Genomic DNA, 27,938 nt, shown 5'->3' with positions numbered 1-27,938 from the left:
AAGATGCAATGAAATCTAAAAATAAACTTACCGATGGAGTTAAAATTAGTTACGATAACACTAAATTTCAGCAAGACCAGCTAAAAATGGTTCGGTCTGAACTTCAGGCAAGAAAAGATAATGGTGAACTTGATATTTCTATTAAATATATCCGTGGTATGCCAACAATTGTGAAAAAAGCTCCAAAAAACTGAAACGTTCTCCTTTATTACTTTATTACCAGAATGTTGGTGGGATCCGTACAAAGCTAGTTGAGCTACGTAACGCTATTGCACATTGTGTATATGATGTTATTATTTTGGTCGAGACATGGTTGACAGATAATTTTACTGATCATGAGCTTTGTTTCAACAATTATAGTGTTTTCAGAGCTGATAGAAACTTAAATACTAGTTCAAAGAATAGAGGTGGTGGAGTTTTAATTTTAGTTAATAGTAAGTTTAAATCTACGCATCTTACCACTCACTTTATTAATGTTGAACATCTGTTTGTTTCTTTGTCAAGCCATAACGAAACTGTTATTATTGGAGCTGTTTACATTCCACCATCATCAAATCAGGATATTTATGTGGATCATTGCTCTGCAGTAGAGTTTATTGTTGAAAACAACCCTAATAGTAGCTTATATCTTTTTGGAGACTATAATCTTCCACATGCAACTTGGAATTATTCTACTGAGGATGGTCTTTCTGTCTCTTGCCCTGCAGAATATCCTGCATTAACGGTTTGTGAAAGTTTTTCATATTTGAATTTAAGGCAGGCCAATGTAGTTGCAAATCAGCATGGAGTATTACTTGACTTATGTTTTTGTAATGATGATGCTCTGGAATCAATTACTGTTGACACAGCGGTGGACACTTTATTGTCAAACAATTACCACCATGTTGCACTTTCCTGTGAATTAACTGTTAGTGATATTAATACTTTGTCTTGCGATATTCTGTATTATGATTTTAAGAATGCTGATTATATAGCTTTAAATGATTATTTTGCTCCAATTAATTGGGAGTATTTCTTAGCTAATGATGATATTAACATTAGCATTGAAATTTTTTATCAGATTCTAAAATTAGCATTAGATTTGTTTGTACCTATTAGAAGATACAAACCATCTGTATATCCTCGTTGGTTCTCATCTGAACTTAAAAAGTTGATATCTTGTAAGAAGGCAGCTCATGCTAAGTTTAAAAGTACTAACTCAGCTGGTGATTATTTAAACTTTTCTAATCTTCGAGCTCAGTGTAAAACTTTGACAAGAACATGTTATGATAATTATATTTCTAGTACTGATCTGAAGGTTAGTGAAAATACAAAATACTTCTGGAATCACATTAACTCATTGAAACAAGATCACGGTATCCCCAATAAAATGCATTATAATGGTACAATTGCTGAAAGTGGTACAGACATTAGTAATTTATTTGCTACTCATTTCTCTAGTGTTTATAAAAGTGATAATATAGATGTGTCAAATGTGCAATACGATATTTTTAGGCAGCCTGACATTCCATTTATACAATTTTCCCTAAGCGAAGTTTATGAAGGAATTAGCTCTTTAAAAGGTAAACTGGTTAGTGGTCCGGATGGTATCCCTGCCTATTTTTTGATAAATTGTAAATGTAGTCTTTCCAAACCACTAAATTATTTATTTAATTCTTCGTTAAAATTACAACAATTTCCTGTTAAATGGCGGGATAGTTTTATTACCCCTGTATTCAAAAATGGTCTGAAAAATGATATTGCTAATTATCGTCCCATAGTATTACTTTCTGCAATACCTAAATTATTTGAACTGTTGTTATATAAACCCTTGTCATGGTATTGTAAAAATATTCTGATCGAACAACAGCACGGTTTTACGAGTGGTAAGTCTACCAACACAAACTTACTGCTTTATCAACATTGTATCACTTCTGCCTTTGAAAAGAGGTGCCAAGTTGATTCGATTTACACTGACTTTTCGAAGGCATTTGATACAGTGAACCACGATTTACTCTTACAAAAACTCATTAAAATCGGATTTCCAGACTATTTAGTGAATTGGTTGGAAAGTTACCTACAATGCAGGATTCAGTATGTGAAAATAAAAAATTTTACTTCGATTCCTATAAACGCAAGTTCTGGCGTCCCACAGGGATCACATTTGGGACCCTTACTATTTAATATTTTCATTAACGATGTAGCTTCATGTTTTAAATATTGTAAGTTTTTGTTATTTGCTGATGACCTGAAATTATTTATGGAAATTTCTGAATTATCTGACTGTTTCAAGTTACAAGATGATTTAAATTGCTTTATTAATTGGGCTACCAATAATGCCATGTCTTTAAATCCACGCAAATGTTTTACAATAACTTTCTCAAGATCAACAAATCCTGTAAATTTTGTTTATAATATTAATTCTGTTCCTTTAGAGAAAATTGGGGAAATCAAGGATCTAGGAGTAATTTTTGACAGTTCTTTGACATTTATCTCACACTTAAGATCTATTACTAGTAGAGCTTTGAAAACTTTAGGATTTATAACTAGAAACTCTAGAGAATTTTCTGTTTCTACATTCAGGACTTTGTATTTATCTTTAGTACGCAGCATCCTATTGTATGTTTCACCAGTGTGGTCACCTCATTATCGATCACATATTTTATCTTTGGAAGCAGTCCAGAATAGGTTTTTGAAAACTTGTCGGTGGAGATTACATATGCCTCAATTTTCTTCTTATCAGAGAATAAATAATCATTTAAAGTTGTTGTCTATTGAAAAAACTTTAATTATTAATGATCTTTTATTTCTTCATAAAATCTTGGAGGGTAATATAACTTGCCCGGATTTGTTGGAGCTAATCAACTTTAAATTAAACACTGTAAATATTAGAGATAAACCATTATTCTCAATTAGTTTTCATTATACCAACTACGGATATAATAGTCCTATACCTAGATTTCATAGACTGGGTAATGAAATTAATAAAACTACAGATCTGCTGGGAGTTAGTCAAACCAGGTTTAAGAACCAACTGAGGAAGTATTTAATGTAATATGTTGTGATATATTTATTTGTTAGGAACCAACTGAGGGAGTATTTGTGTAATTTATGTAATTTTTGTATTTTATATATTTTAAGTATTTTATGTAGGTAATATGTTATTATGATATATTTACTTGTTAGTAGGTTAGTGTTAAAAATTTTTATATATCTTTATATTGTAAAAAGGAGATTTTCCGTTAAATAAATAAATAAATAAAAAAAAAAAATTTAAGTCCTTACCGTTTTGTCAAAAGTTGAAAATGACCAAGATATTGGACAAAAACAATTCCTATAAATCAATTCCCGCAAGGTCTTATGCTCGCGCCATTACCGCGTAAAACCTCAAATATTGATTTTAGCAGAAAAATGAAAGAGATCAAAATTGTATAAAATATAATTCTCTCTATTTTTGTGTATGTACATTTATATCATAAAGTTAAAAATAAGTTAGATAATTCAATAATTATACTTTGTCACTAGTTTCCCCTTCAACTCGGAAAATATCGACTGCAGCAAAAATTTGTAAAAAAGAAATTCTAGGAAATCTCATTTGCAATAATTTGAATTGTTACCATTTTTGTCGTAAAGTTGAAAATGGCAGAGATATTGAGCAAAAACGGTTCTCCTTTAAATTCAATAAGTTGTATTGTTCCCTTAAAGGTTAGAATAATATAATTTTGGGATAGCCCGCCATGCAAGGTTGGTTTTTTTTTCGTCTGACCTGTCTGGACTATATTGCGGTATTATAATTGATTAAAGCCATGGTTTATTTGACAATTGAAGTAAATGTTTAATATATTTGATACAATTAATCTCAATTTAGGTTAATGCCTCGACAACTAATTTCTGTTGTCATGGTACAGTTGATTTTGCAATCAGATACCTAGTGTAGTGTGTGTTGAGTAAACGTCTTATTACTTTAAAAGCCGACTTCATTGTCTTAACAAACAGACGCTAATTGTACGAACGTCTATAGAAACTATTTTCACTTATTAATATAAACGAAAAACTTCCTACCCCTGATGAGATTCGAAGTCACGACTCCTGAATCCAAAGGTAGGCTCTCTTACCGTTGAGCCATAAGTATATTTGAAATTATTGAACGATTAATTTTAAAATTTGAATACGAAGAACTTACCATACGTAATATAACCAAGTTGATTTCTATCCACCTGTTCAAATACTTCCATAGCATAGTCTTTACTTAATGCTATTGTCTGACAAGCTGCTTTACAGAAGTCCTCACAAGTTAGTCGACCGTGTCCACTTTTATCATATATCTGCAACAATAATAATAGGTAAGTTAAAAAAACAATCTTTACGTGAAACCTAAATGAATGTTAGCTAATATTTTTAATGGTTTCAAACAGAAAACTGTCATCCAGTCATTTGGCCATGAATGACGCCAGTCATTCAGTTTCAATAAATTTTTTAAGAGTGTAGGCGCAAATATTTTACGGAGCTAGCCCTACTTTTTCTTTCTTTACACGGCAAATTACGTGTAGTAAAATTATTACTGGTACCTACCTATGGAAACTGTACATGTAAACATTAGTAGTTTACAATGACATTGTCCCCAGCAAACAGACCCACGTGTTAATAACGTGAATTTTGGGTACATTTGTCACCAATATACGTAAATTGCTTACGTGAATTTCACGTGAAAAATTGGTTGGAATGTCACATTGAAAATACGTCTTTAAATTACGTGAATAACTCGTCTTCAATAGACCTGTTATTTACCTTAAATAGCAATAAAATGTTTCGGGAAATTCATGTTGCAAATACGTGTTGATTAACGTATCTTTTAGGGAACGTATATATTAGTTTTCACGTGAAAGATACGTCCTCGGTTCACGTAAATAATTCGACCTTAATTAACTAATGAATCACGTAATAATTATTCTCATATAATATAAATAAAACAAGCATATAAAGTGTTAAAAAGCCGTAGGCCTATAAGGCCTGTTAGCGCTGTTATATATATAAAGTGTTAAAAATGTATTTATTTAGTAGAATTTAGAGACTTTAAAACATGTGTCTTGTATAATTATTATTATACAAGATAATGCACCAAAAATGGTACCGACCTAAAGACACATTAAAAAATATGCCAACACAACACAGGTCACTTTTTATTTCGAACAGGAGGCTTTCTTGTTTTTTCTAATTGCACCATCGACACTTCAACCCTCGAGCAGTGAGGTAAACGTTAATACAAAAGAAATTATTATAAATAAACCCGCCTAAAATGATTCGAGGGAACGAAAGCTCTGCACGTTTCATTTTTTGTTGTGAGAAATGTAAGCAGTGTTGCCAGAGAAATTTTTGTAAATGTACCAGACTAGTGACACAAAAATGTACCAAATCAACACATTTTGTACCAAAAATTTAAAAATCCGTTTTTTGATGTTATTTGAAGCAAATTTCGTATATTACAGAGTTTTGGGTTTTTATAGGAGTAAATATAATAATAAATAAAAACATGTTGGTCTGAAATGAATATTTTTTAACGGTAAACAAAAGAGGGCTTAACAGGGCTTTTCATTCACGGTCATTTGTTTCGAGCTTCTGTCATATGTCGTATAATCCATGTATACTAATGTTATACACGGATTATACGACATTTGACAGAAGCTCGAAACAAATGACAGTCGATGAAAAGCCCTACTGAATTATATCGAAAACTTATTATAATTATTGCATACTTATTTATATACCTACGCTGTGTCTAGGTACACGCTAACGTGTACGCAAATAAAAAAGTTAGGTACACGCTTAAACGTCATCAAGTCAGTGACGTCATTATTTAACGTGTACTATGACTGGTTTTTTTGGTACACGCTAATTTGAGCCGCGTGTATGCTGTGGTATTAAGTATCTGTAAGTATCGCGAGTGTTAGAGTGTGGTTAGAATTTGTCTAATCGCTTTATGTTTACACTTTAGTATTGATTTGTAAAGAGTTTCCTTATTTTTTTCTTGTTTAGTGTTTTTTTTAAATTAACTATGGAGCGTGGACAATTATTTAGTTCTTTTAATGAGTTTAACAACATTCTAAAACAGTATGAAAAAGATAAGAGACAAAAATTCGTGATTAGGTAGCAGAAGTAATAAGGTAAAATATACGGGGCGATTGATTAGTGTGATAAAGCTCAGTAGATCCGCTATAGTAATAGATAGCAATAAAAGTTAGTAACAAACATTTTAGCAAACTTTGAGCTTCATATTACAAAATTACTAAAATTAGTTAGAATGTTACAGGGCGTTCGATAAGTGGCAGACCAAACTTATGTTTTTTAAATTGAACACCCTATATTTTATTTTATGTTCAAAATCTTCTTAACTTCCATATCACAAAAATATAAAGGTATCTTATGTTATACAGGGTATTTACAAAGTTATAACCAATTTTCTATAAAAATCGTAACAAGTTCAACTCCCTGTATAAATAAAAATAAACACCACAGCAAAAATTAACACCAATATACACTGGTATAATTAAATTACGTATAAAAATTATTTTAGCAATATTTTGTATATATCATGTTAACTAATATTTATTTTGCTAACCTGAATATATACTTTTATATACATATTGTTTTATTACAATTAAGTTTGCTTCCCTTCCCCTTCCCTTAATAAAAATATGTTCTATCAAACAAACAACAAACACTAAACATATCAAAATAGCGTGTACCAAAATATAGTATTTTTACTACAAAAGCGATATTACGTAGGTAAAAATTTTTGACGTAAGAGAACTGTCAAAACATTAGAATGTGACTTTTCATTATTTGAATGTTTATAATAAACATGGCAATAATGAAAAGTTACATTTATAATAAACATGGCAATAATGAAAAGTCACATTCTAATGTTTTGACAGTTCTCTTACGTCAAAAATTTTGACCTACGTAATATCGCTTTTGTAGTAAAAATACTATATAAAGTCACTGCGCACGCTAAATAATGACGTCACTGGCTTGATGAAGGTTAATTCGCGTGTACCTAACTTTTTTATTTGCGTACACGTTAGCGTGTACCTAGACACAGCGATTTATATAATGTATAACCTGAAAACTCAAGACTTAAAACTTTATTAACTAAAACTATATAAAAATACGACAAATTGACTAATGAACAACATAAGCAAACAAAACTGTTCTATAATTAATATATTGATGTTGGTATGACATTTGACAGGTGTCAAATTTTGAAATTTGACACCTGTCAAATGTCAACAAAAACAAAAACGCCTAGAAGGAAGAATATGGGAAGTACGTAGAAACAACCTGTGAATCCCATACAAATATGTAAATTGTAAAATTATATTTGTATCAAAATACCGAAGTCAGTGTTCCACCTATGGGTGTAATTTATAAATTAAGTAGAAGTAGCTACAATTTAATGTTGAAAAATTATATAAAACATTTAAAAATATTAAAGTACGAAATATTTAAAATTGATTATAATAAAATACATATATAAAATGTTTATCTAAATAATAATTTATTCAGCATCTCCGCATGTTATTCATAGTAAATTGCCATTTTTATTAAGTTTAGTACCTCACCTCACTAACAGATGGACACCGTGGCAGACATTTATATTGAATTTACTGAATTATCTTGTTTTGTTTGTGAAAAACCTTATGTCGTTTACCCAGCATCTCATATCATGCGATGTGGGCTGCATACTATACAAACTATTAATAAAAAATGATGCGTTCTCTATTTAATGAGAAACGAACATTCCACATAATTTTGGATTGCATAGGTACGGATACAGATGTGTAGTAAAAGATGTGTAGGTGGCAACATTTTGAAAATGTACCAGAAATGATTAAATTGTACTTTTGTACAAATATCGGCTAATTGTATCAAATTGGTACAATTGTACCAACTCTGGCAACGCTGAATGTAAGAAGCTGATATTGGAGGTTATGATCATCGATTATAAAAATCGGTTATTTTTAAATTAGAGTTAAACTATTTTACTTACTTTAAATTAGTATTACATATTTTCTTTTTGTTTTTAGACTTCTTCTACTATTAACTAATTGGTCTTACTAAAAATCCATTTTAATACCAGAATAATACAAAAAAAATAATCCTATCGAAACGTATCTATTATTCGATAAATCGATTAATTTAGTTTTCTAACCAACTACATAATTATGTTAGTCACTGTGGTCACGTGATGGTATTTAAAGGAGGAGAAAGGCTTGGTAGTACGTCATCACCGCGCGCGATTTGAAAATTAGACTCAACATCATTTTAGCTCCTGTGATATTTTTAAAGAAAAAATAGCAAAAACAGCTTCAAATCAAAGTTGGATTGAAATAGTTATGCTAAATGATTTTAAAAGCGAAATCATAAACTTTTTATTTAAATGTTGGTATTATTTACATTACTTTTACGTAAAATACATCTAATCTTTCGACGTCCATAAAATACAGTGAGTAAAATTCAAACGATACGTATTTAACCAAAGGAAGTTATTTCTGTTTCGTGATTATTACGTGAAATAAACATACCTTTGCGATGTAACCGACATTTACACCTATTATAAAAAACATGTAGTATATTCGTCATTATGATTTTATATTATTCTAATATCAAACATGCATAAAGGAAGTACTAATATATAGGTGAATTTTTTTTCCCGTCATGTTACGTATTCGTTGAAATTTGCCGTAAATTTAACGTAATCATCACGTAACTGGGCTTAAGTCTGTTTGCTGGGTCATTAGCATTATAGAGATTTTCGTTCAGTTTTTGAATGTTCTTAGATAACCGTTACTTGTGTAATCGCTTAAATTATAGGATTATTTTTTCACTAACTATGTATTCAGTGATTACAATAATTTATACTATACAATAAAAACTAATACTTAAAAGTGATTTCTTTAATAATATATTGTTACTATGGAAGGCTTATATACATTTTGAACATCTTTAACAACAAAATACTTGGACAACAGAATATATCCTGGTGTATTCTCTGCTTGGATCTTCCATAAATAATAAACAATAAATAAATTTTTATTAATCTCACCTCTTAAATAAATTACTTATCAAATACACTATCAATATCATTTAATAAACAACTCATAAACAACTCCGAATATTCCTGAAGCCGTGTTAAATATTTAAAATTGTCACTGTTTTGCCAGCACATTATGTTCGAATGAGTGCGTTGTATGACAAAGATAGCGAATGTTCGATTTGGAAAATATCACCACGGACATGGTGTTCATTTTTTTAATCCTGGAAAAAGAATAGATATTTCCGATTCATTAGCAAAAATATGCGTATAGAGCAGGATTTTTAACAAAATTGCACTACATCATTATATTCTGTAGGTAGATCGACTGCATGCTGATGAGCACTGTCGTATATCCAACATTACTTGGAGATAAAATAACACCACAGGCAGCCAGAGGATATCCGCAGGAGAGTCTTATCTCCTCTCTTATGGAATCTCGTCATGGATGGTTTGATATACAGGGTGATTGATTAGTAGGGTAAAGCTCAATAGCTCCGCTATAGTAATAGATAGCAATAAAAGTTAATAACAAAAATTTTAGCCACCTTTGAGCTTCACATTACAAAATTAGTTAGAATATTACAGGGTGTTCGATAACACAGTGGCAGACCTAAATTTTGTTTTTTTAAATGGAACACCCTGTATTTTATTTATATTCGAAATCCTGTTAACTTCTCCATCATAAAAATATAAAGGTTTGTAATGTTATACAGGGTATTTACAAAGTTATAATCAATTTTGTATGAAAATCGTAACAAGTTCAACTCCCTGTATAAATAAAAATAAGCACAAGAGCAATGGTTTATTAATGCCATATTTTTTTATTCATTGTCAAAATTTTTAAGAAGTATTGATATTGCTAATTTTCTTTATATCAAATACAGGGTGAGTCAAAACGCAAGTACATTATTTTCTCAGTAATGTTAAATGGAACACCCTGTATTTTATATCATTATTGAAAAGTAACATTAACGTACTTTAATTTTTATATAACATTCCCTATGCCCAAATTTATTAGTTTTCGAGATATTTTCATTTTTCGGAGCAAATTATTTTAGGTGTTTAAATTTATCTAAATTTTAAGTAAGCCATGACTGAATTGACAATTGAAGATTACCGATTATTAATCCGGTAACCAATGTAACACTGTAGCAAATAAAGAAATACAAATAATTTATTAGTACAGTCGAACCCGCTTATTGGAATACCCTTCGTGCCAAGCAAAAGTATTCATATAAACGGAATATTCTAATAACCGATCATTAGTAGCTAGTAGAAACGTTTCGGGACCTCACATTTCTCTTCCTTAAAGCGGGATATTCCTATAACCGGTATTCTAATAAGCGGGTTCGACTGTAATACATTTTACAAACAAAAACACAACCACTACATGCAACATTTTTGAAACAATTAAAAACTATCTTTTTATGTAAATGCAACAAATAAACAAAGAAAATTAGTAATAAATTTTACAAAAAAAACACACAAACACAAAATACAATATTTTGTGAAGACAATTAAACACTACTTTTGTATGTAAATGTAACAATGTAACAAATAAAGAACGAAACATAATTTATCAGTAATACATTTTGCAAAAAAAAACATGTTTAAAAAATTAGAAGCTACTTTTAATAAAATATTTTTAATATTTAATTACATAAGGTGTTCAAAATTATCTCCTAACACATTTATGTACGCCTAAAAACGATCATTGAATGAGCTACTTACTCTACGGAGCATTTGTAAATTAACACATCGAAATACACTTTGTATTCTATTTCATCTCATCCCTTGTTGTTGGAGGTATTTTATAAACTTCATTATTAACGTAACCCCAAAAAAATCAGTCCAGTTTATTAAATTCTGGTGATTTGGGTGGCCACGCTACTGGTCCATTGAAAAATAAAAATATCTCGAAAACTAATAAATTTAGACATAGGGAATGTTATCTATAAATTAAAGAAAGGTAATGGTACTTTTCAATAGTGATATAAAATACAGGGTGTTCCATTTAAAATTACTGAGAAAATAATGTACTTGCGTTTTGACTCACCCTGTATTTTATATAAAGAAAATTAGCAATATCGACTATTCTTGAAAATTTTGACAATACGGTAAAAAATACGGCATTAATAAACCATTGTTGTTTTGCTTATTTTTATTTATACAGGGAGTTGAACTTGTTACGATTTTCATATAAAATTGGTTATAACTTTGTAAGTACCCTGTATAACATAACAAACCTTTATATTTTTGTGATGGAGAAGTTAACAGGATTTCGAATTTAAAGTTTCGTCTGCCACTGTGTTATCGAACACCCTGTAACATTCTAACTAATTTTGTAATGTAAATCTCAAAGGTGGCTAAAATTTTTGTTATTAACTTTTATTGCTATCTATTACTATAGCGGAGCTATTGAGCTTTACCCTACTAATCAATCACCCTGTATGTAACCTCAGCAACGACAGTCATCTCATATCCTGGAATATGCGGAATACCTGGTCATCTTAGCCTATGGCAAATTTAATAGCACATTCAGAGATATAGTTAGAAATACATTACAACGGGGTGATTCGTTCAAATATAGCAGAAGAAGGAATTTAGACACGTTAGATATTCCAAGCTTGAATAGTACAAATCTAAATCTGATTTACAAATTTAATCAAACGGCGATATACAGGGTGTTTCAATAATAATTGTCTATATAGTAACTGGAGAAACCTTAGCACAAAATACGAAGATTTAACCTAAAACACTTAAATAAAATGTGGTTCCTTACTGAGTTACAGGGTGTTTTATCTAAAAATTTAAAAATTATTTTTGCTCAGCATTTTAAAACTATTCGACGTATCCTTTTCATGCTTGGCAGAAAGTACTACTACTACACACCCTACTAAATTATGAGAAACAAACGTTTCTAGCTACTACCAGAGGCGTACAACAGGGGATGGTGAATGGTTGACCCTTCTCAAATTCTACGCCACTGGTAGAATTACTATTTTAGTTCCATTTTTAGATTCTTCAGTACTTCCTACGTAAATAATATACTTTTCATTAGTAACGATAAAGTCATTAGTTTTCGAGATATTTTAAGTTAAATATGAAACGGCACAGTTATTTTGATTAATTTATGATAGGATTCATATCAACGCATGAAAGGCAATCCTTCCTAACCGACATCTATACAAATGTGCAGGAGAGCTGATCAAAAATTTTTTTTATTGAAAAATTCTTATAAAATATTTACTTTTCATCATAGATAAATACTTGTTAGAGTTTAGGCATTATAATATTGTGGGCTTTTATCTAAGAAGTAATATTTAAACTTAACACTTCAAGTTTACCATTTAGAGTTGGTTAGTAAAATATTACCCAAAAAAAATAACAGGTACAACTATCTATGCGCCTGAGCCTACAAAAAAACTTTCAAGTATATTCAGTTACATACTTAAGCTACTGTATATGCAAATAGGTAAAAATGTATTAATAACGAAAAAATATTTTTGAAAAATAGGAAAAAAAACTAAATAATTAAATTTTAGTCAGGTCCTTCAAGAAAAATAATCTAATTACTTATTATAAAGTAATATTTGCAACTCTATCCGACATTTTTGAAGGGAGCGAGTTTAACAAATAAAACGATTTTTGTTTTTAATCAATATTTTTATTGTATTGCAGTATTTTTTTTAATTAAAAATTAAGAACTTAAACAAAATTTGGTTTTTATAATAAACACTGGGTACGAATAAAAAAATCTTCTAAATAATTGTTAAATAACATACTTAAGTAACATCAAGAATTTGCTTAAACAAGAAAGAGATCTCAACATATTATTAATTATTATTACTCCAAATAAGGCACAGTGCACAGTTTAACATCACAAGACTTATCAGAGTTAAAAAAGTTTCTTTAAAAATTCATACATAATATTATGTTCGTGTGTACTGTTTCATTAACACTTAACTATGGTACTAAGATCCAAAACTCTAACTATTGGAAAAATAATTGATAAAGAACACATTAAATGCAAAATTAACCAAGTGTACTTAGAGTAATATCCTATGTAAGACAATTTGTAAGGAACTATATAATTCAATCTCAAACATATAACAAATGATAGCAAACAAGCAAAACAAATAATAGTTAAAAAATTAACTTTAAATCGTATTTGGTCAAGACTGTAATACTGGAACCTCAAATAATTAAACTTATAAAAAATATGCTACTTAGGGGGGCTTGCGTAACGCTTCCTAAATCAATTTATGCATAAACGCATAATAATAATAATAATAATAGAGTTTATTTGTGTAACTTAGTACATAATAAATAAACCCAGTTTCTCACTGAAGTTGTTAGTCACATGGACTACAACTTGTGCGTGAGGGTTAAATTTAGATTATAAAACAACGTGAATTTATCTTAAAATTTACAAAAAGGATCGAATATAGTCTTGTTCATTCTTGTTCGCTCATCTGTCTTTAAATTTGGGTTCCTATTTTCACTAATTCAGTTAACGTTAAATTTTGTTTATCGGACCTACAAAAATATCTAATAAAATTCAACAAAGGATTTCGAAAACTTCGGATGGGATTCTTTTGGCAGCACTTCGTTTTTTAGAAGAATTTTCATGATATTTTGAAGGTGTTTTATCCATTTTCACTATAATTTTTACAATTTAAATATTTAGACGTGACTTTTGAAATAAATCATTTTTGACAAATTTGCATTTAATAATGTCATTGAATCTTTTTCTAATCCAAACAGATGACGGAGAAACAATAATTGCATTTTAATGCATTTACCCATAAATTTATTTAGGAAATGTTACACAAGCCGACCGTATACTTTTTATTAATCAACCTTAACACTTTGACTTCTTATACGTTATAACATCAAAATGAAAGCAACCACAAATTATAATATACTCGTAATACTAATATTAATAACATAATATCAAAACAAAACTGTAGCAAAAATAAATTAAAAATCGCAATCAGGATCTTCTACGTCTGATTCTGGTAACACATCTTTCATATTCGCATCCCGTGGAATGTTCAAATATTCATGATGAAAACAAGCTGGAATGACTTGGTCAGTACAAAGTTTCTGAAGATCGTGATATTTCTTTTGGAAATGGGCAGTAGTGATTTATAGCAGGACATAAGTGGGACCCTACTCTTAGGCTGGACTTCAACATCGAATAATTTGGCAACAGAATTCATAGATGTTTTTATAGAAACAATGTGTTTGTCTTTCTTAAAAGTTGCAATCCGAACTTTACTTATTTTGCCAGTAAGATTTCCTTTAAAATATTTGTCTCCAATGTTATCCCATTTTTTAAATTGATCATAAGATATTCGCTCAACATTAAATGGCGATGGATTATTTCTAGCAGTTGAGAAAATGGTGAACCATTGGGAAGGTGCATAAACAGTTGTATGTTTAAGGTTATTTTCAATGATGGCGTGAGACGTATCCACTGGCATATAAGTGTGCCCAGTTAGTAGGAAATTCAACTGAATTGTTTCAAGATTATTACATTCCTGCAAAGTTTGATGAATCATTCTCATAACATTGCGGTTCCGGTTTTGCCCTGGACAACAATCGCAGTATAACAGCAATCGTTTAACATTTCCTCTGGCATCAACAGATTTAATGTATTTATGCAAAATTGTTGCTACTTCATTTGCACCTCGTTTACCATTAGATTTGTCCCAATAATAACAGAATACTTTACGAGTGCCATTCTCGTAGAAACATAGGTTATAAACAGCCAGTTTTCTACTATAGTATAATAGCATTGAAGGTGAATATGGCGTATTCAAGACCTTTCGAAGACCAAAGCTGACGCATAATGTAAAAGAATCATCTTTATGGATCTTTTTGTGACTTTTGAAACGGGCGTAACTTTCTTCTTTTTCTTTCTCATGCTGTTCTTTTTCTTTCAGTTTGTCAGGATCAGTGTTTTTTGCAAACATAAGGCATTTCTTGCACTTATCTTTCTTTGGTATATGAAAGCCGACGTTAAACTGCTCATGAAATATTTTGCGAAAAATTCTCTCACTCACAATATCCATACCTTGATTAATGACATTATTTTTATAACTTCCGTAAAGAGTTGGTATGTTCTTGAATTCTTCTGGTAAATAAACTTTACTGGAATCTTGGCGGCCATAGTGCGATGGTAAAGCAGGCAAACTTTATATAAAGTTTATAACGGCATCCAGAGTAGTTTGTTTGGTTTTATTTGACGGCTCCATCTTTCCTCTCATGTCTTCCTTGGCACATCCCCACTCTGCATTTTTAACAATACTATAAATAGTTTTATCTGAAACATTCATAGTGGCTGCTAAGAACTGTAAGCATACATTTCTCTTACCTTCTCCTTCATTTATAAAATATTTTATAGTACAGTTGCGTTTTTCAGACTCACTGCGCTTGCGCTTCACACCTACTCTTTGCGCCAATCATACCAACCAATCTCGTCGTCGAGTTGTATCCAGTTTCCAGAAATGGTTAAATATGCTTTCTCTTCTTTCTTCTGGGATAGATACACAGTTATTCCCACATTTTTTTCCTTGACATGGGTTCGGGAGAACTTTCTTGGCTGGTACTGTCACTCCCTTCTTAGTTGTATATTCTTCCCCAACTCTCTTCTTCTTAGATCTTTCTTTTCTTTCATTATTTTTTCTTTCCCTCAATCCAGCGTCACCTACAGTTTCTTCTTCTATGCCCGATCCATTCGTTATTGGTTTTCTTCTTCTGAAATTCTTTTTCTTTTTTCTTGTTTTACCCGTTGACTCTGCATCATCTGTTTCCTCGTTGCTTGCACTTGCGCTCGACTGACTCGTTCCGAATACGAATACAGTATGCAGTACGTTATGCATAACCGACATTCAAAACATGGTTGCGCCTCCTAAGCGCCTATTATTCGTTTTGAAATTCAGATAAAATTATCTAAGCGACATCAAGTTGGTATCGTTTTTTATGTAAAATTATCTAAGTTCTTTTTTATACCTATTTCGCAACAAGCAAAAATGTCTAAGCACAAATGATGTCAAATACATTTTTAGGAACAAATGTATAAGGACACGTTTGGATCATATTTCTGTTTGTAAAAAAATCGGTAAGCGACTATGATAGCAAAATCTAGAACAGGAAAAAATACCGTACTGCTTGGTGCATATGATTTTACTTTCAGTAAATTTATCTAAGTTAACGGTTAATATAATTTTAAGACAGGAACAAATTACTATTCGTTTTTTTTTTATAACTCAAACTGTCCAACCAACCGATATATAGAAAATTAGGACATTTTTGTTGCTTAGTCAGTTGAAAATGTGAGAATACTTAAGATTCACGTACTTCCTAAGCGACAACAAATCTCAACGCAGCGCTACGAGACCCAGACCAATCGACGCGGATTTTTATGGCGAGTCGAATGATATGTATATGTCGTTTTACCAAATTTTGTCGGTTAGGGAGCTTTGCCTTTCATGCGTTGATATGATTAAAATTTAAAAATTATTTGTACCCATTACTTTAAAACTATTTGGCGGATCCTTATCATACGTGGCAGAAAGTGTAGGTATTGTACACCCTACTAAATTATAATAAATAAACGTTTCTAGCTACTACCAGAGGCGTACGACAGGGGATAGTGGCTGGTTAACCCCTCCCAAATTCTACGTCACTGACGAAATTGCTATTTTAGTGTAGCTTATTAAGTTTTCAATACTTTTTATGTAAATAATATACTCTTTGTTCGTAACGATAAAATGATTAGTTTTCGAGATATTTGAAATTAAAAATGAAGCGGCACAATACATTAATCAAAATAAGCGTGTCGTTTCATTTTTAACTTCAAAGATCTCGAAAACTAATGACTTTATCGTTACGAAAGAAGAGTATATTATTTTCATAGAAAGTACTGGAGAATCCAAAAATTGAACTAAAATAGCAATTCCGCCAGTGGTGTAGAATTTGGAAAGGGTCAACCATTTACATTCCCCCATCGTACGCCTCTAGTAATAGACAGAAACGTTTGTTGAACATAATTTAGTAGTTTGTACAGTACCTATACTTTCTGCCAAGCATGAAAAGAATACGTCGAATAGTTTTAAAATTCTGAGCAAAAATAGTTTTTAAATTTTTAGATAAAACATCCTGTAACTCAGTAAGGAACCACATTTTATTTAAGTGTTTTAGGTTAAATCTTCGTATTTTGTGCTAAGGTTGCTCCAGTTACTATATGGACAATTATTAATGAAACACCCTGTATAGAACGATAAAATTTAACTCTTAAAAGACAGATCACTAGGATCACCTACCTACAACCCTGTAATTTGTCGGAGTCGGTTTTTACGTTAGATGAGCACGAAAACTTTTAATTTCTTCTGTATTAATTCATAATAGCATGTACATACTTTATGCACTAAGTACTTATTTTATATAAAAATAAAATTTGAAAGCTGCTTCTATTTGAGAACCGTGAAATGAAGTATGACTTGCCTATTCCAATTATTGTGAAGCGAAAGACGAAGTGTTTTAGGGGCGTTATATGCCACAAGAAAAATCAGATGTCTTATGGTTTTGATTTATATTACAGTGACAACGATCTCAACTAAATTTACATTCAAGATGCAGTAGAAATAAACAAACCAAGACACGTTAGGTGCTACTAGGAGCACTCCCGAATCATAATTTACAATGTATAAACTTTGGAAATCATGATTTAGAATTTACATTGTAAATTATGATTCGGTAATGCTCCTAGTAGCTTTCAACGTGTCTTGATTTGTTTATTTCTACTGCATCTTGATTTTAAATTTAGTATAGTGACAAAAAGATCTAGCGACTAGATATACAAAATACACTCGGAAGTATAGCCATAAAAGAATAGGAGATAGGGGAACAAAGCGAAATCGGCAAAATAGAAATTTAATAAAAGATAAGGTTTTTTATTGTTTTTTAGATTATAATTAAAGACTGGATTATATGCAAAATGCATATGCATATATATGCTGCATATTTCTCATGTTTTTCATAAATGCATATGCCTTGCATATTTGGAGATTTAAGAGCATATAAATGCATATTTTGATGGGAATTTACTCTACCCCATTTAAAAATAAGGTATATATTAGTAACATCAACATCCATTAAAATAAAATGTGAAAGTAAATATTTTGCTGTTAAGCTCCTTTGTTGTTGTACCCATAAACATAATGGGCGTTATTTATAGCTGCAGGTATCATTATCCGGATATTTAAGATTTATAGACTTCTCAGAATTTACAAATTACCTAAGTAAATACCGATTATATTTTGAATAACATTACAAATATTACCTGTACTTTCTGCTGGTGTCGGCCAACTATGAATTATTCTGGGAAAACCAACCAAAACGAAATTTTAAGCATTTTAAGGGTAGGATAGATTATTTTATTTTATGAATGGTTAGTCTTAAATCAATCGCCGATTATTCAACTTTTGTGATTGCAAGTTATTGACTATACTGTGTAAAAAAATCATTTTATTATTATTGTGAAAATGCCTAAAGTAGCAAGGGAAAAATCAAGTCTTCTCAGAAGTTGGATTGGAAGTAACAATCATCTAAAAGTTATCGACAGTGAAAGTATGTTTTGCACCATTTGTGATAAAAAGGTAAGTTCTCCACTTCAATAGATTTTTAAACTTATCAAACTTCTTTGCACATCTATGTGTCTGTCTATTCTAAAATGACAAACCGTCCCATTTCTTCAAAAACTGTTTTTTAAAGTTCGCAACGGTTTGGCTTATACAGAGCGAGGTGTTGAGAGTGGCCCACCCTGTATACTACGGTACACTGACTGTACTTTATTGTTTGACGATTTCAATTTCACTTTGAGAAATAAAAAAAAATTGGGGGAGGTTTAAAAAGTTTGATCATTTTAATGTAGGTATCTATTTACGAAAACATCTAAAACATCATTATCATTATATTCCAGATTCCATGTCAAAAGAAATTCCAAGTAGTTCAACACATAAAAACTTCACTTCACCAAACTAAGCTATCAAAAAATGATCATAAACCTCGCCAGCAGATTCTACAGAACAGTTTGCAGATTCAGAATACGTCAGTTGGGCAAGAAACCTTTGCAAAGGATTTATGCCATTTTTTTTTGAACTGCAATATCCCTCTGCACAAGTTAGAACATAAATCGTGTCAAAACTTTTTAAAAACTTATTGCAAGATTAAAGATAAACCAGCTCAAATACCAAGTTCTTCAACTCTTCGGAAAAAATATGTCAGTGCATGTTACAAAGATGTGATGACGAGTATTAAAAATCAGTTAAAAGCCGAATATCTTTGGATTTCCGTCGACGAAACAACGGATACAAAGGGTCGACAAATTGCGAATATAATTGTTGGAGTTCTTAACGACTCTGGCGATTTTAAAAACTCATACTTAATTAGTGTAAAATGTTTGGAAAAAACAAACTATGCTACAATAGCTAGATTTGTTAACGAATCCCTAACAAATTTTTTTTTACCTGATCAAGTACCATTTGAAAAAATATTATTAATGCTTAGTGATGCCGCCTCATATATGATGAAAGCTGCATCCAATCTTAAAATCTTTTTCCCTAATTTAATTCACTGTACATGTTTGGCGCACGGCCTAAACAGAGTTGCAGAGAAAGTTAGAATTGAATTTCCCAATGTAAACACCTTAATAAATAATGTAAAAAAAGTATTTCTGAAAGCACCACTACGTGTACAGGTATATAGGGAGATGCTTCCCGATATTCCTTTACCACCAGAACCAGTATTAACCAGATGGGGAACTTGGCTTAAAAGTGCTATATTTTTATCTGAACACTACGACGACATCAAAAGCGTTATTTCAAGTTTTGATCCGACTTGTACCGCTATTGATAACTGTCAAAATATTTTTAAAGAAAAGTCTATTAAAAATCAATTGTTGTATATAAAATCGAATTTCGATATCATTGAAAGTTCAATTACAAAATTAGAGGCTCAAAATTTATGTCTTCACAATAGTATGTCTATTGTTGATTCGGTTAAACAGAAAATAACAAATCTGAATGGGGAAATTGGAGTAAAAATTAAAGATAAACTTGATGACGTTTTAAACAAAAATGAGGGTTTCACTTTATTGCGTTCAATAAATAATATAATCAATTTTGGAAACTTCGATGAAAATATTAATATGGATCCGTCTCTAATAGCAAAGTTTAAATATGCCCCAATTACATCTTGTGACGTTGAGAGATCTTTTTCTGCCTATAAACAAATATTAACAGATAGAAGACATAATATTAGTTTAGAAAATATGAATCAATATATGATTATTTATTGTAACAATAAAAATATGTAAATTTGTTTTATTGTACTCTTTTTATAATATTAGTTTAGAAAATATGAATCAATATTGTAACAATAAAAATATGTACATTTATTTTATTGTACTCTTATTTATCTTGTGGTCAAAATAAAATATTTTGCCGTTTTATTTGTCACAAAACCTGAAGTTAAAAAAATATATTAAGAAATAATAATACAATTTGGTTTAAATTCAAACCTATTTATTTATTTTTATTATTTTTTATTTATTTATGTATTTAACGTAAACCATAAAATTATTCATATAAAAATAAGTGCATATATAAATGCATATTTGCATGTTAATTGTGCATATTCAGCTTGTTTTAAAATGCATATTGCATGCATATTTTAGACATTTTTTAGTGCATATTTTCCAGTCTCTAATTATAATTCCAGCTACAAGGGTGAATAAAATCAATCTTAGCTGTTTCTCTGATACATCTCTATTACAGTCCTTCTCCTTCCTCACCTAGCAAACCTTTAAAGATTTAATATCCAAATACTTATCATCCTCTATTTATTTTTCATTTATTTATCTAAGTTTGGGGAGGAATATGCCGCTCTATATAAGAGGAATGAAGAAAGTAAAGAAGAGGTTATATACAGACGTATATCATCTTTTGTATATAAAACTTTAATTCAACCAATAACATGCTATGACAGTGAAGCCTGGGTCCTGAAAGAAACATCCAAAAACAAACTCGACACATTCGAAAGGAAAGTACTGAGGAGAATACTAGGACCTGTGAGGGAAAACGGAATCTTCAGAAGTCGATACAACAACAAACTTTATAAACTTTATAAGGAAGCACCCCTGTCAGACTTCATTAGAATACAAAGATTGCAATGGGCCGAACATGTGATAATGGGAGAGGATAGGCTACCAAAAAGAGCACTGAATGCTAGACTGCAGGGAAATAGACCGATTGGAAAGCCAAGAAAGCGTTGGGAAGATACAGTAAACAGCGACGCACAAGACCTTTTAGGAGTCTGTGTATAGAGAAAAGCAGCCATATGAGCACCAGCGACGTGATATGAGTAAACAGCGACGCACAAGACCTTTTAGGAGTCTGTGTATGGAGAATAGCACCCACAGTCAAGCAAGGGTGGAGGCAAAAAATAAAGCAGGCCAAGGGTAAATTTGGGCTCTAGTGCCGTAGAAAAAGAAGATATCACCTTTGAGATGTGGGTTTTTTCTAAGGATGCTGAAGATCTCTTGGACAGAACACGTGACCAACAATGAGGTGCTGAGTAGAATGGGAACTGAGAGAAAACTCCAAAATGTTGTAAAAGAAACCAGAAAACCGAGTTATCTGAGAGACATTTACAGAGGAAAAAATATAACTTTCTACGGCTCATAATGGAAGGGAAAGTGGAAAGAAAAAGAGGTCCGGGAAGAAGAAAATACTCTTGGCTAAAGAATGTAAGAGACTGGACAGACGTGGACACACATTCGATACTAAGAACTGCTCAAGATAGAGAGCAATTTGCTGTAGATACAACCAACCTTCAGTAATGAAGCAGCACTTTGAAGAAGAAGAAGAAGTATATCACCTACACATTCACGAACATTTAATATTAATTTATTCAAAATGATAACTGAATTTTAAATTAGGTATAGGTGCAATAGTTTAAGTAAAATATCGTCGGTATACTGCGAAAACCAGATAAATGACAAATTTTACAATATTGAGTTGAGTATACCAAAATGGAGGAGGTACAACTACGAGGTATACCACAGATGTAAACATATATTTGGTGGTAAAGACGTAGTATCTCTTATAAGAATAGGAGGACTAAGATTGGCAGGACATCTAGCAAGATCACAGCATAACAACCCTCCTAGAAGAATCCTTATGTCAAAACCTGTGGGAAGTAGAAATAGGGGTAGGCCAAAACTTAGATGGAAAGATGGTGTAGATGAGGATGGAAGAAAAATAGGCGCAGCAAACTGGCAACGGTTGGCAACGGATAGGACTGACTGGCGTAATAGACTTGGGAAGGTCGAGGCTCTTTCATAGGGCTGTAGCACCATTGATGATGATGATACCAAAATTCTCAGCTTTTTACGCTCTACATACAGGTAAAACTCAATAAATGATACGACTTACCATTCAGCAGATAATTTGTGTAATAAACAAATAAGTTACACCTAACCAATTTTTAATTTTCAAATAAAACAATATATCGCTACTTACTTCCATAAAATCAAAGTTCTGTTGCGTGTAAAACCAACTAAGCGCACATTTATATTTGCCGGACAACAATATATTTCTACTGCTGTATATCTACCATATTCAGTAAAAAGTTGATAAGTGTCTTTAATACAGTGTGATTTATTTTGATTTACAGGTAAAACCAGGTAAGTGATTCCACCTGGATCTTAAATTTAGGTTTAATCAGCTAGGTCTCTTAACTTTTTCAAACTAATGATAGAATATTATTTCTGATATAGGCATATTTCACTAGCATATCGAATATCAAACACAACTGGTCCGCTTAATTCAAAATAAAGCACTAAACTTTAAAAACGTTTTTTCTCGATTTCGGTATTTCGACATTTACCTGGTTTTCGTAGTATACCGACGATATATTAGACTTTACACTTACCTTACAAGCTATGTGTAACACATCTAAAGCTTTTTTGTCTTTGACTATCCCTAGGACTCCTAGTAAATATTCCCTGAAGTCTATCACGCCAGAATTTTTCTGAAAATAATGTATTACTATTAAAATCCACAAGGAAAAGAAAGCATTTTTCCTGTAGCTGGCTGTATACCATCAGCCACAAAAATTTTATTGAAAAATCCTTTGTAAAAGGTATAAAAAAAGTTGTTTTTGTGTCTCAACTCACAAAAGAGAGACAAAAACAACTCACTTTATATCCCACGTGATGGGAAGGTTCATAGTTTTCCTAAAGGCATATTTCTTTAAAAAATATATCCATCACATGGAATTTCAAGCAAATATGCATTTACAAAACAACGACATACCCTTTAAAGGGTTCTCACCCTGGTATTTCTTTAGTGGCTCAGCTAGAATTTAACCTGTTTATTTTAACACTGATGATAATTTTGTAAGAAAATCGAAAACGCTCTATTGTTTTGTAGCCCTTAAGGGTATTTTAATAAAAGTTTTTTTACCTTTTACAAGGATTTTTTAATAGAATTTTTGTATTACTATTACTTATTAGTTTATAATATTATATTGGGGATTAAAAATATGTTTGTCATTATAAAATTTGATATGCAAACGTTCAGACAAAAATAATTGTAGGAACAGTTCTTACATCATAATTTGGACTCCTTGGACTTAAATCCTAAGTTATAAAATGCTGAAGAAGTAAAACAGACTTATTTTTGTAACTGGTGTATAAATTGTTTATTAAAAATTTGTTAAACATATAGTGCAGTCATTGAAGCGTAAAATAGGTTTTTACCTCCGAAATTTTTTACTATCAACCGATTTACATGAGATTTTGGAATTAGGCTTATCTTATCATTAACTTCAAAAGTGATATTGACCCGAACTCCGTTTTTTATTTTTAAGGGGTGAAAACAACCCCTTAACGGAAAAATTGACATTGAGCCATTTTATCGACAGAAAACATGTTTAATAATAAAGAGGTTGCAAACAACCCCAATCCAAAAAAATTTACAAAAAATTAATTTAGTATGACATAAAAATATTTAAATATAGAGTAAATGATATTTTACGTTCTCTATCTTAATTATCATATTGTTAACCCCTTTCAACCCTCAAAAAGAACCCCTAAATAGAAAAAATTTACAAACAATTAATTTGGTTTGACAGGAAGACTTAAATATAGAGTAAATAATATTTTACGTTCTCTATCTTAATTATTTAATTGTTAACCCCTTTCAACCCTTAAAATCAACCCCTCGATTAAAAATTGTATAAAAAATTTCTTTGGCAAACTAAAAAGGATTTAAATATCGTTCCCCGTTCTCGAAAAAGCTATGCTGGAAAATCATATGCTCAAGTTCTTTAACCCTTAAAACTACCCCGAAATTAAAACATTGAATATGTATGATTATACATTTAAAAATAATTCAATTATGGAGTAAGAAATCTTTATTTACTGAATAAAATATAAGAATAAATATAAGATCTAATTTAAATAAAACAGTTTTTCACTGTTCTCACATTTTTTATTAAACAAAATGTTGCAGTTACAGACGGAAATATACTGGTCACATTATATAGCATACATATTTAAGAAATTCGTAGCGGAAAATGGAGCACGCACAATAATAGCCCATCAACAATACACATACTTACCTTCCAAAAATTCACGCTCCGAAATGTTTAGTTTGCTACATAAGTAGAAAAAAATACAATTAGTTTTTGGGCCATAACTACTTCAATTTTAAAGCTATCACAACTTATAAAAAACCATTTTGAAGGTAATTAAAAAAAAATAAAACTTTTCCAGTATAATATGTAGGGAAAAACCTTTTATTTTGAAACGGTGAAGGGTCAAAGGGCTCGACAGAGACTGTGGTTGCGCTACCGCGCGCTCTTTAATCAATAATATCTTCGTCAATTTTTGTGTGATAGGAAAAACAAACAAACCAAAATTTTTGTCAAAAAAACTTTTTTATTATTATTACACCTTTTTACGTATCTTTCATTATTTTTGAGATATTATGAAAAGAAGGCTGTTTTTTTTTTTAAATTCGAAAATTTTTTAATCTTTAAATCGTGATTTTTTTCATAAAATATAATGTGTTCCAAAGCAGCGAACGCCTAGAATCCATCAAACTCTTTATATTAAAGTTGATTGTAGACGGAATACGATTAATTTTAATTCTGATGGAAATGGCACTTATAAAATCCATTGATTTAAAAAAAACCCATTAGATGTTCCTCTTTTTTTCATTACAGCTCACTCATTTTACGTACAAAATACTTTTAACGGTACTCATTTTAAAGCACTTAAGCACTATAAAATCCTTTCTCATTAGCATGCTTAAAATTTATTCGCTCATCGCTAGCTGGCACTGAATACATCGATTAAATTTCACACAAAATAAAAAAACGGCTTTGATCTTCAATATATCGCTTAATGTTGCACTTAGAACACTCTTTAAAAAACCAATTTGTTCATTTTTTTTACCTGCTACAATTTTGTTCATTATAATATTATCGTTAAAATGCATATTTCTGGAGATGTTTGCAAAAAACTGTTGAAAATAGTGAGAAAATTCCGAATTTTCAATTGCCAATAACTTGAAAAGTATTGGGTTTATGAAAAAACTTTATACAACATTTTTTGCTTAAAATTAGGTCTTCTATCGATATCTGAGGTTATTTTGAATACAAAATTTCCACCACCGAAAAGGGGTGGCAACCACCCCCAGGGTGAAAACGGAGTTCGGGTCAATATCACTTTTGTGATATTGACCAAAATTTCATGTAAATCGGTTCATAGTGAAAAATTTCTGAGCTAAAAAGCTTCAATGACTGCACTAATATCACAGAACGAACGTTTTTAGTCTTATCAGACCATCATCAGGTCAAACTCTAGAGGTAGTTGAAACCCTAGAAATAGTAGTTGAAACCAGCCACACAAATTGGTCACATGACCTTTAAATTACGTATTTTAAGCAGTTTGAGCTTAATAAAATACGACAATCAGTCGGTGTTTAAGGATTAAAAATATATAAGGAAGTTTTCATGTTTGCCCAAGACTGCACGTGCTTGATATAGGGGAAAGCCGGAACCACCTGTTGGTCTATTAAGGGTATAGGCGCAAATTTTCGGCTCCAATGTGATTTAAATACATTAATTTTTTTCGAATCCTGAGAAAACTAATTAGTGTATTAAAATGTTACACTTAGTTTGCATTTCTTAGAGGAGTCAATTTTATTTTTTAAATGTGTAGGGGGGTTCAGTAGAAGCTTAAGTTTAAGTTTTTGGGGAGCCACCCTTGTCCCCCGGCCGCCATATTGGAAAAAGGGGTGCAGAGGGCTTCGCGCTTTATCTTCTAAACTAGCAATCCTACAGAAAATTTAATTAACATAAAAGGTAGCAAATTAAATTTTCTACAATTTTATATCTACTACTTTTTATCGTCAAGTGACCAAAAAAAAAAAAGTTATAAATAAAAATATGAGAAAATTTTCTAAGAAGTTTCCTTTTGGAGGTTATAACTTTTTTTTCGTTTATTTCACAATAAAATAACATCATAGCGATTTTGTAGAGGATTTTTCAATGAACAATTTTCGCTATAAAGTTGTTTAATTTTATTTATTATCTAGGTTTTACAGCGCTCCAATCTTGACCAGATTCTCGAATTCTCATAGGAATACATTAAAAAAAAATACTTTTCTATCTATATATTAGTCGAGCGGCAGCAATCGTTATGCCGAACACGAAAGTCAAATTTAAGGTGAATGACCAATTTTGGTCTATTTTTATGTTTTCGAGGTCGCTGAATCCGAATATGAAGTTTATTTTTATCTAGATTTGGTGGAACATGTTCAAAAATTAAATTTTATACAAAAATGCCGAAAATCAATTTTGATGATATTTCAAAATTACCTCGCTGTATCTTTGGTCGCTGTAAATATTTTCTTTTGAAAATTTTACTGTGTAATCTTTGAAGCATGTAGATAACAATGGAATTTATCCTAAATATTTAAACACATTAAAAAAGGAGTTGTTAGTTTTTAAACATTTTGTCACCATATTTCGTTAGTTTCACGTTTACTTAAAAAAGTTGAGTGACAAACTTTTTAGTTTATAATTTTAACGAACACAACAATAAAATATAATTCATGAAGAAGTTTTTTGGAAAATTTTAAGTCAAAATATACAACAGGAAAAAAGTTATGTTACTTCATAAACAAGCAGCACACCCCAAAAAACGCTTATATCTCGAGATCCTGACCACGGTGTGGTGAATGGCTAATTTTAATCATACTTTATGATTTTGATGTTAAAATTTCGTTTTGCTCTTCTTAAGAATTTTGCAATATGCGGTCGCGCCATTCTTCTTCTGAACCGGCGAATTTGTCGTCAAACAACTTCTTGGGCCGTTTCTACATATGCTTAGGGTTATAAGTTTTATAGTGGGGAGAAAGGTCAAAAACAGATTAATAATAGCATAGGAATGTTAAAATCATAATAAATTGTATGAATAAAAAATATATATAGATAGAAAAGTAAGCCTAACTTTTGTTTTTATTATACCCCTATGAGCATTCGAGAATCTGGTCAAGTTTGGAGCGCTGTAAAACTTATATAAATAAACAGAATTAAACAAATTTATAGTGAAAATTGTTCGCTAAAAAACCCTCTACAAAATTGCCATAATGTAATTTTACTTTAAAATGAACTGAAAAAAAGTTATAACCTCCAAAAGGAAACTTATTAAAAATTTTTTTTACATATTTTTGTTTATATCTTTTTTGTTGATCACTTAACGATAAAAAGTAATAGAAAT

At 30.7% G+C, this 27,938-nt stretch overlaps 1 protein-coding gene across 2 annotated transcripts in view; it reads right to left on the bottom strand.

The window, feature by feature from the left end:
• LOC114333423 (lysophosphatidylcholine acyltransferase) overlaps positions 1 to 27,938 on the bottom strand; it is a 271,689-nt gene that overhangs the window by 3,022 nt on the left and 240,729 nt on the right. For both annotated transcript variants that reach the window (XM_028283293.2, XM_028283292.2), the window contains exons 9-10: positions 23,078 to 23,176; positions 4,163 to 4,304 (exon numbers count right to left, since the gene is read on the bottom strand). In XM_028283293.2, coding sequence (XP_028139094.1) covers positions 4,163 to 4,304; positions 23,078 to 23,176 — 241 coding nt within the window. The remainder of the gene's footprint in view (positions 1 to 4,162; positions 4,305 to 23,077; positions 23,177 to 27,938) is intronic.

Source organism: Diabrotica virgifera, chromosome 1 (assembly GCF_917563875.1).
Source record: "Diabrotica virgifera virgifera chromosome 1, PGI_DIABVI_V3a".
NCBI classification, from domain to species: domain Eukaryota; kingdom Metazoa; phylum Arthropoda; class Insecta; order Coleoptera; family Chrysomelidae; genus Diabrotica; species Diabrotica virgifera.
Note: the sequence above shows the minus strand (reverse complement) of the source record. Positions and strands in the feature narration are given on the sequence as shown.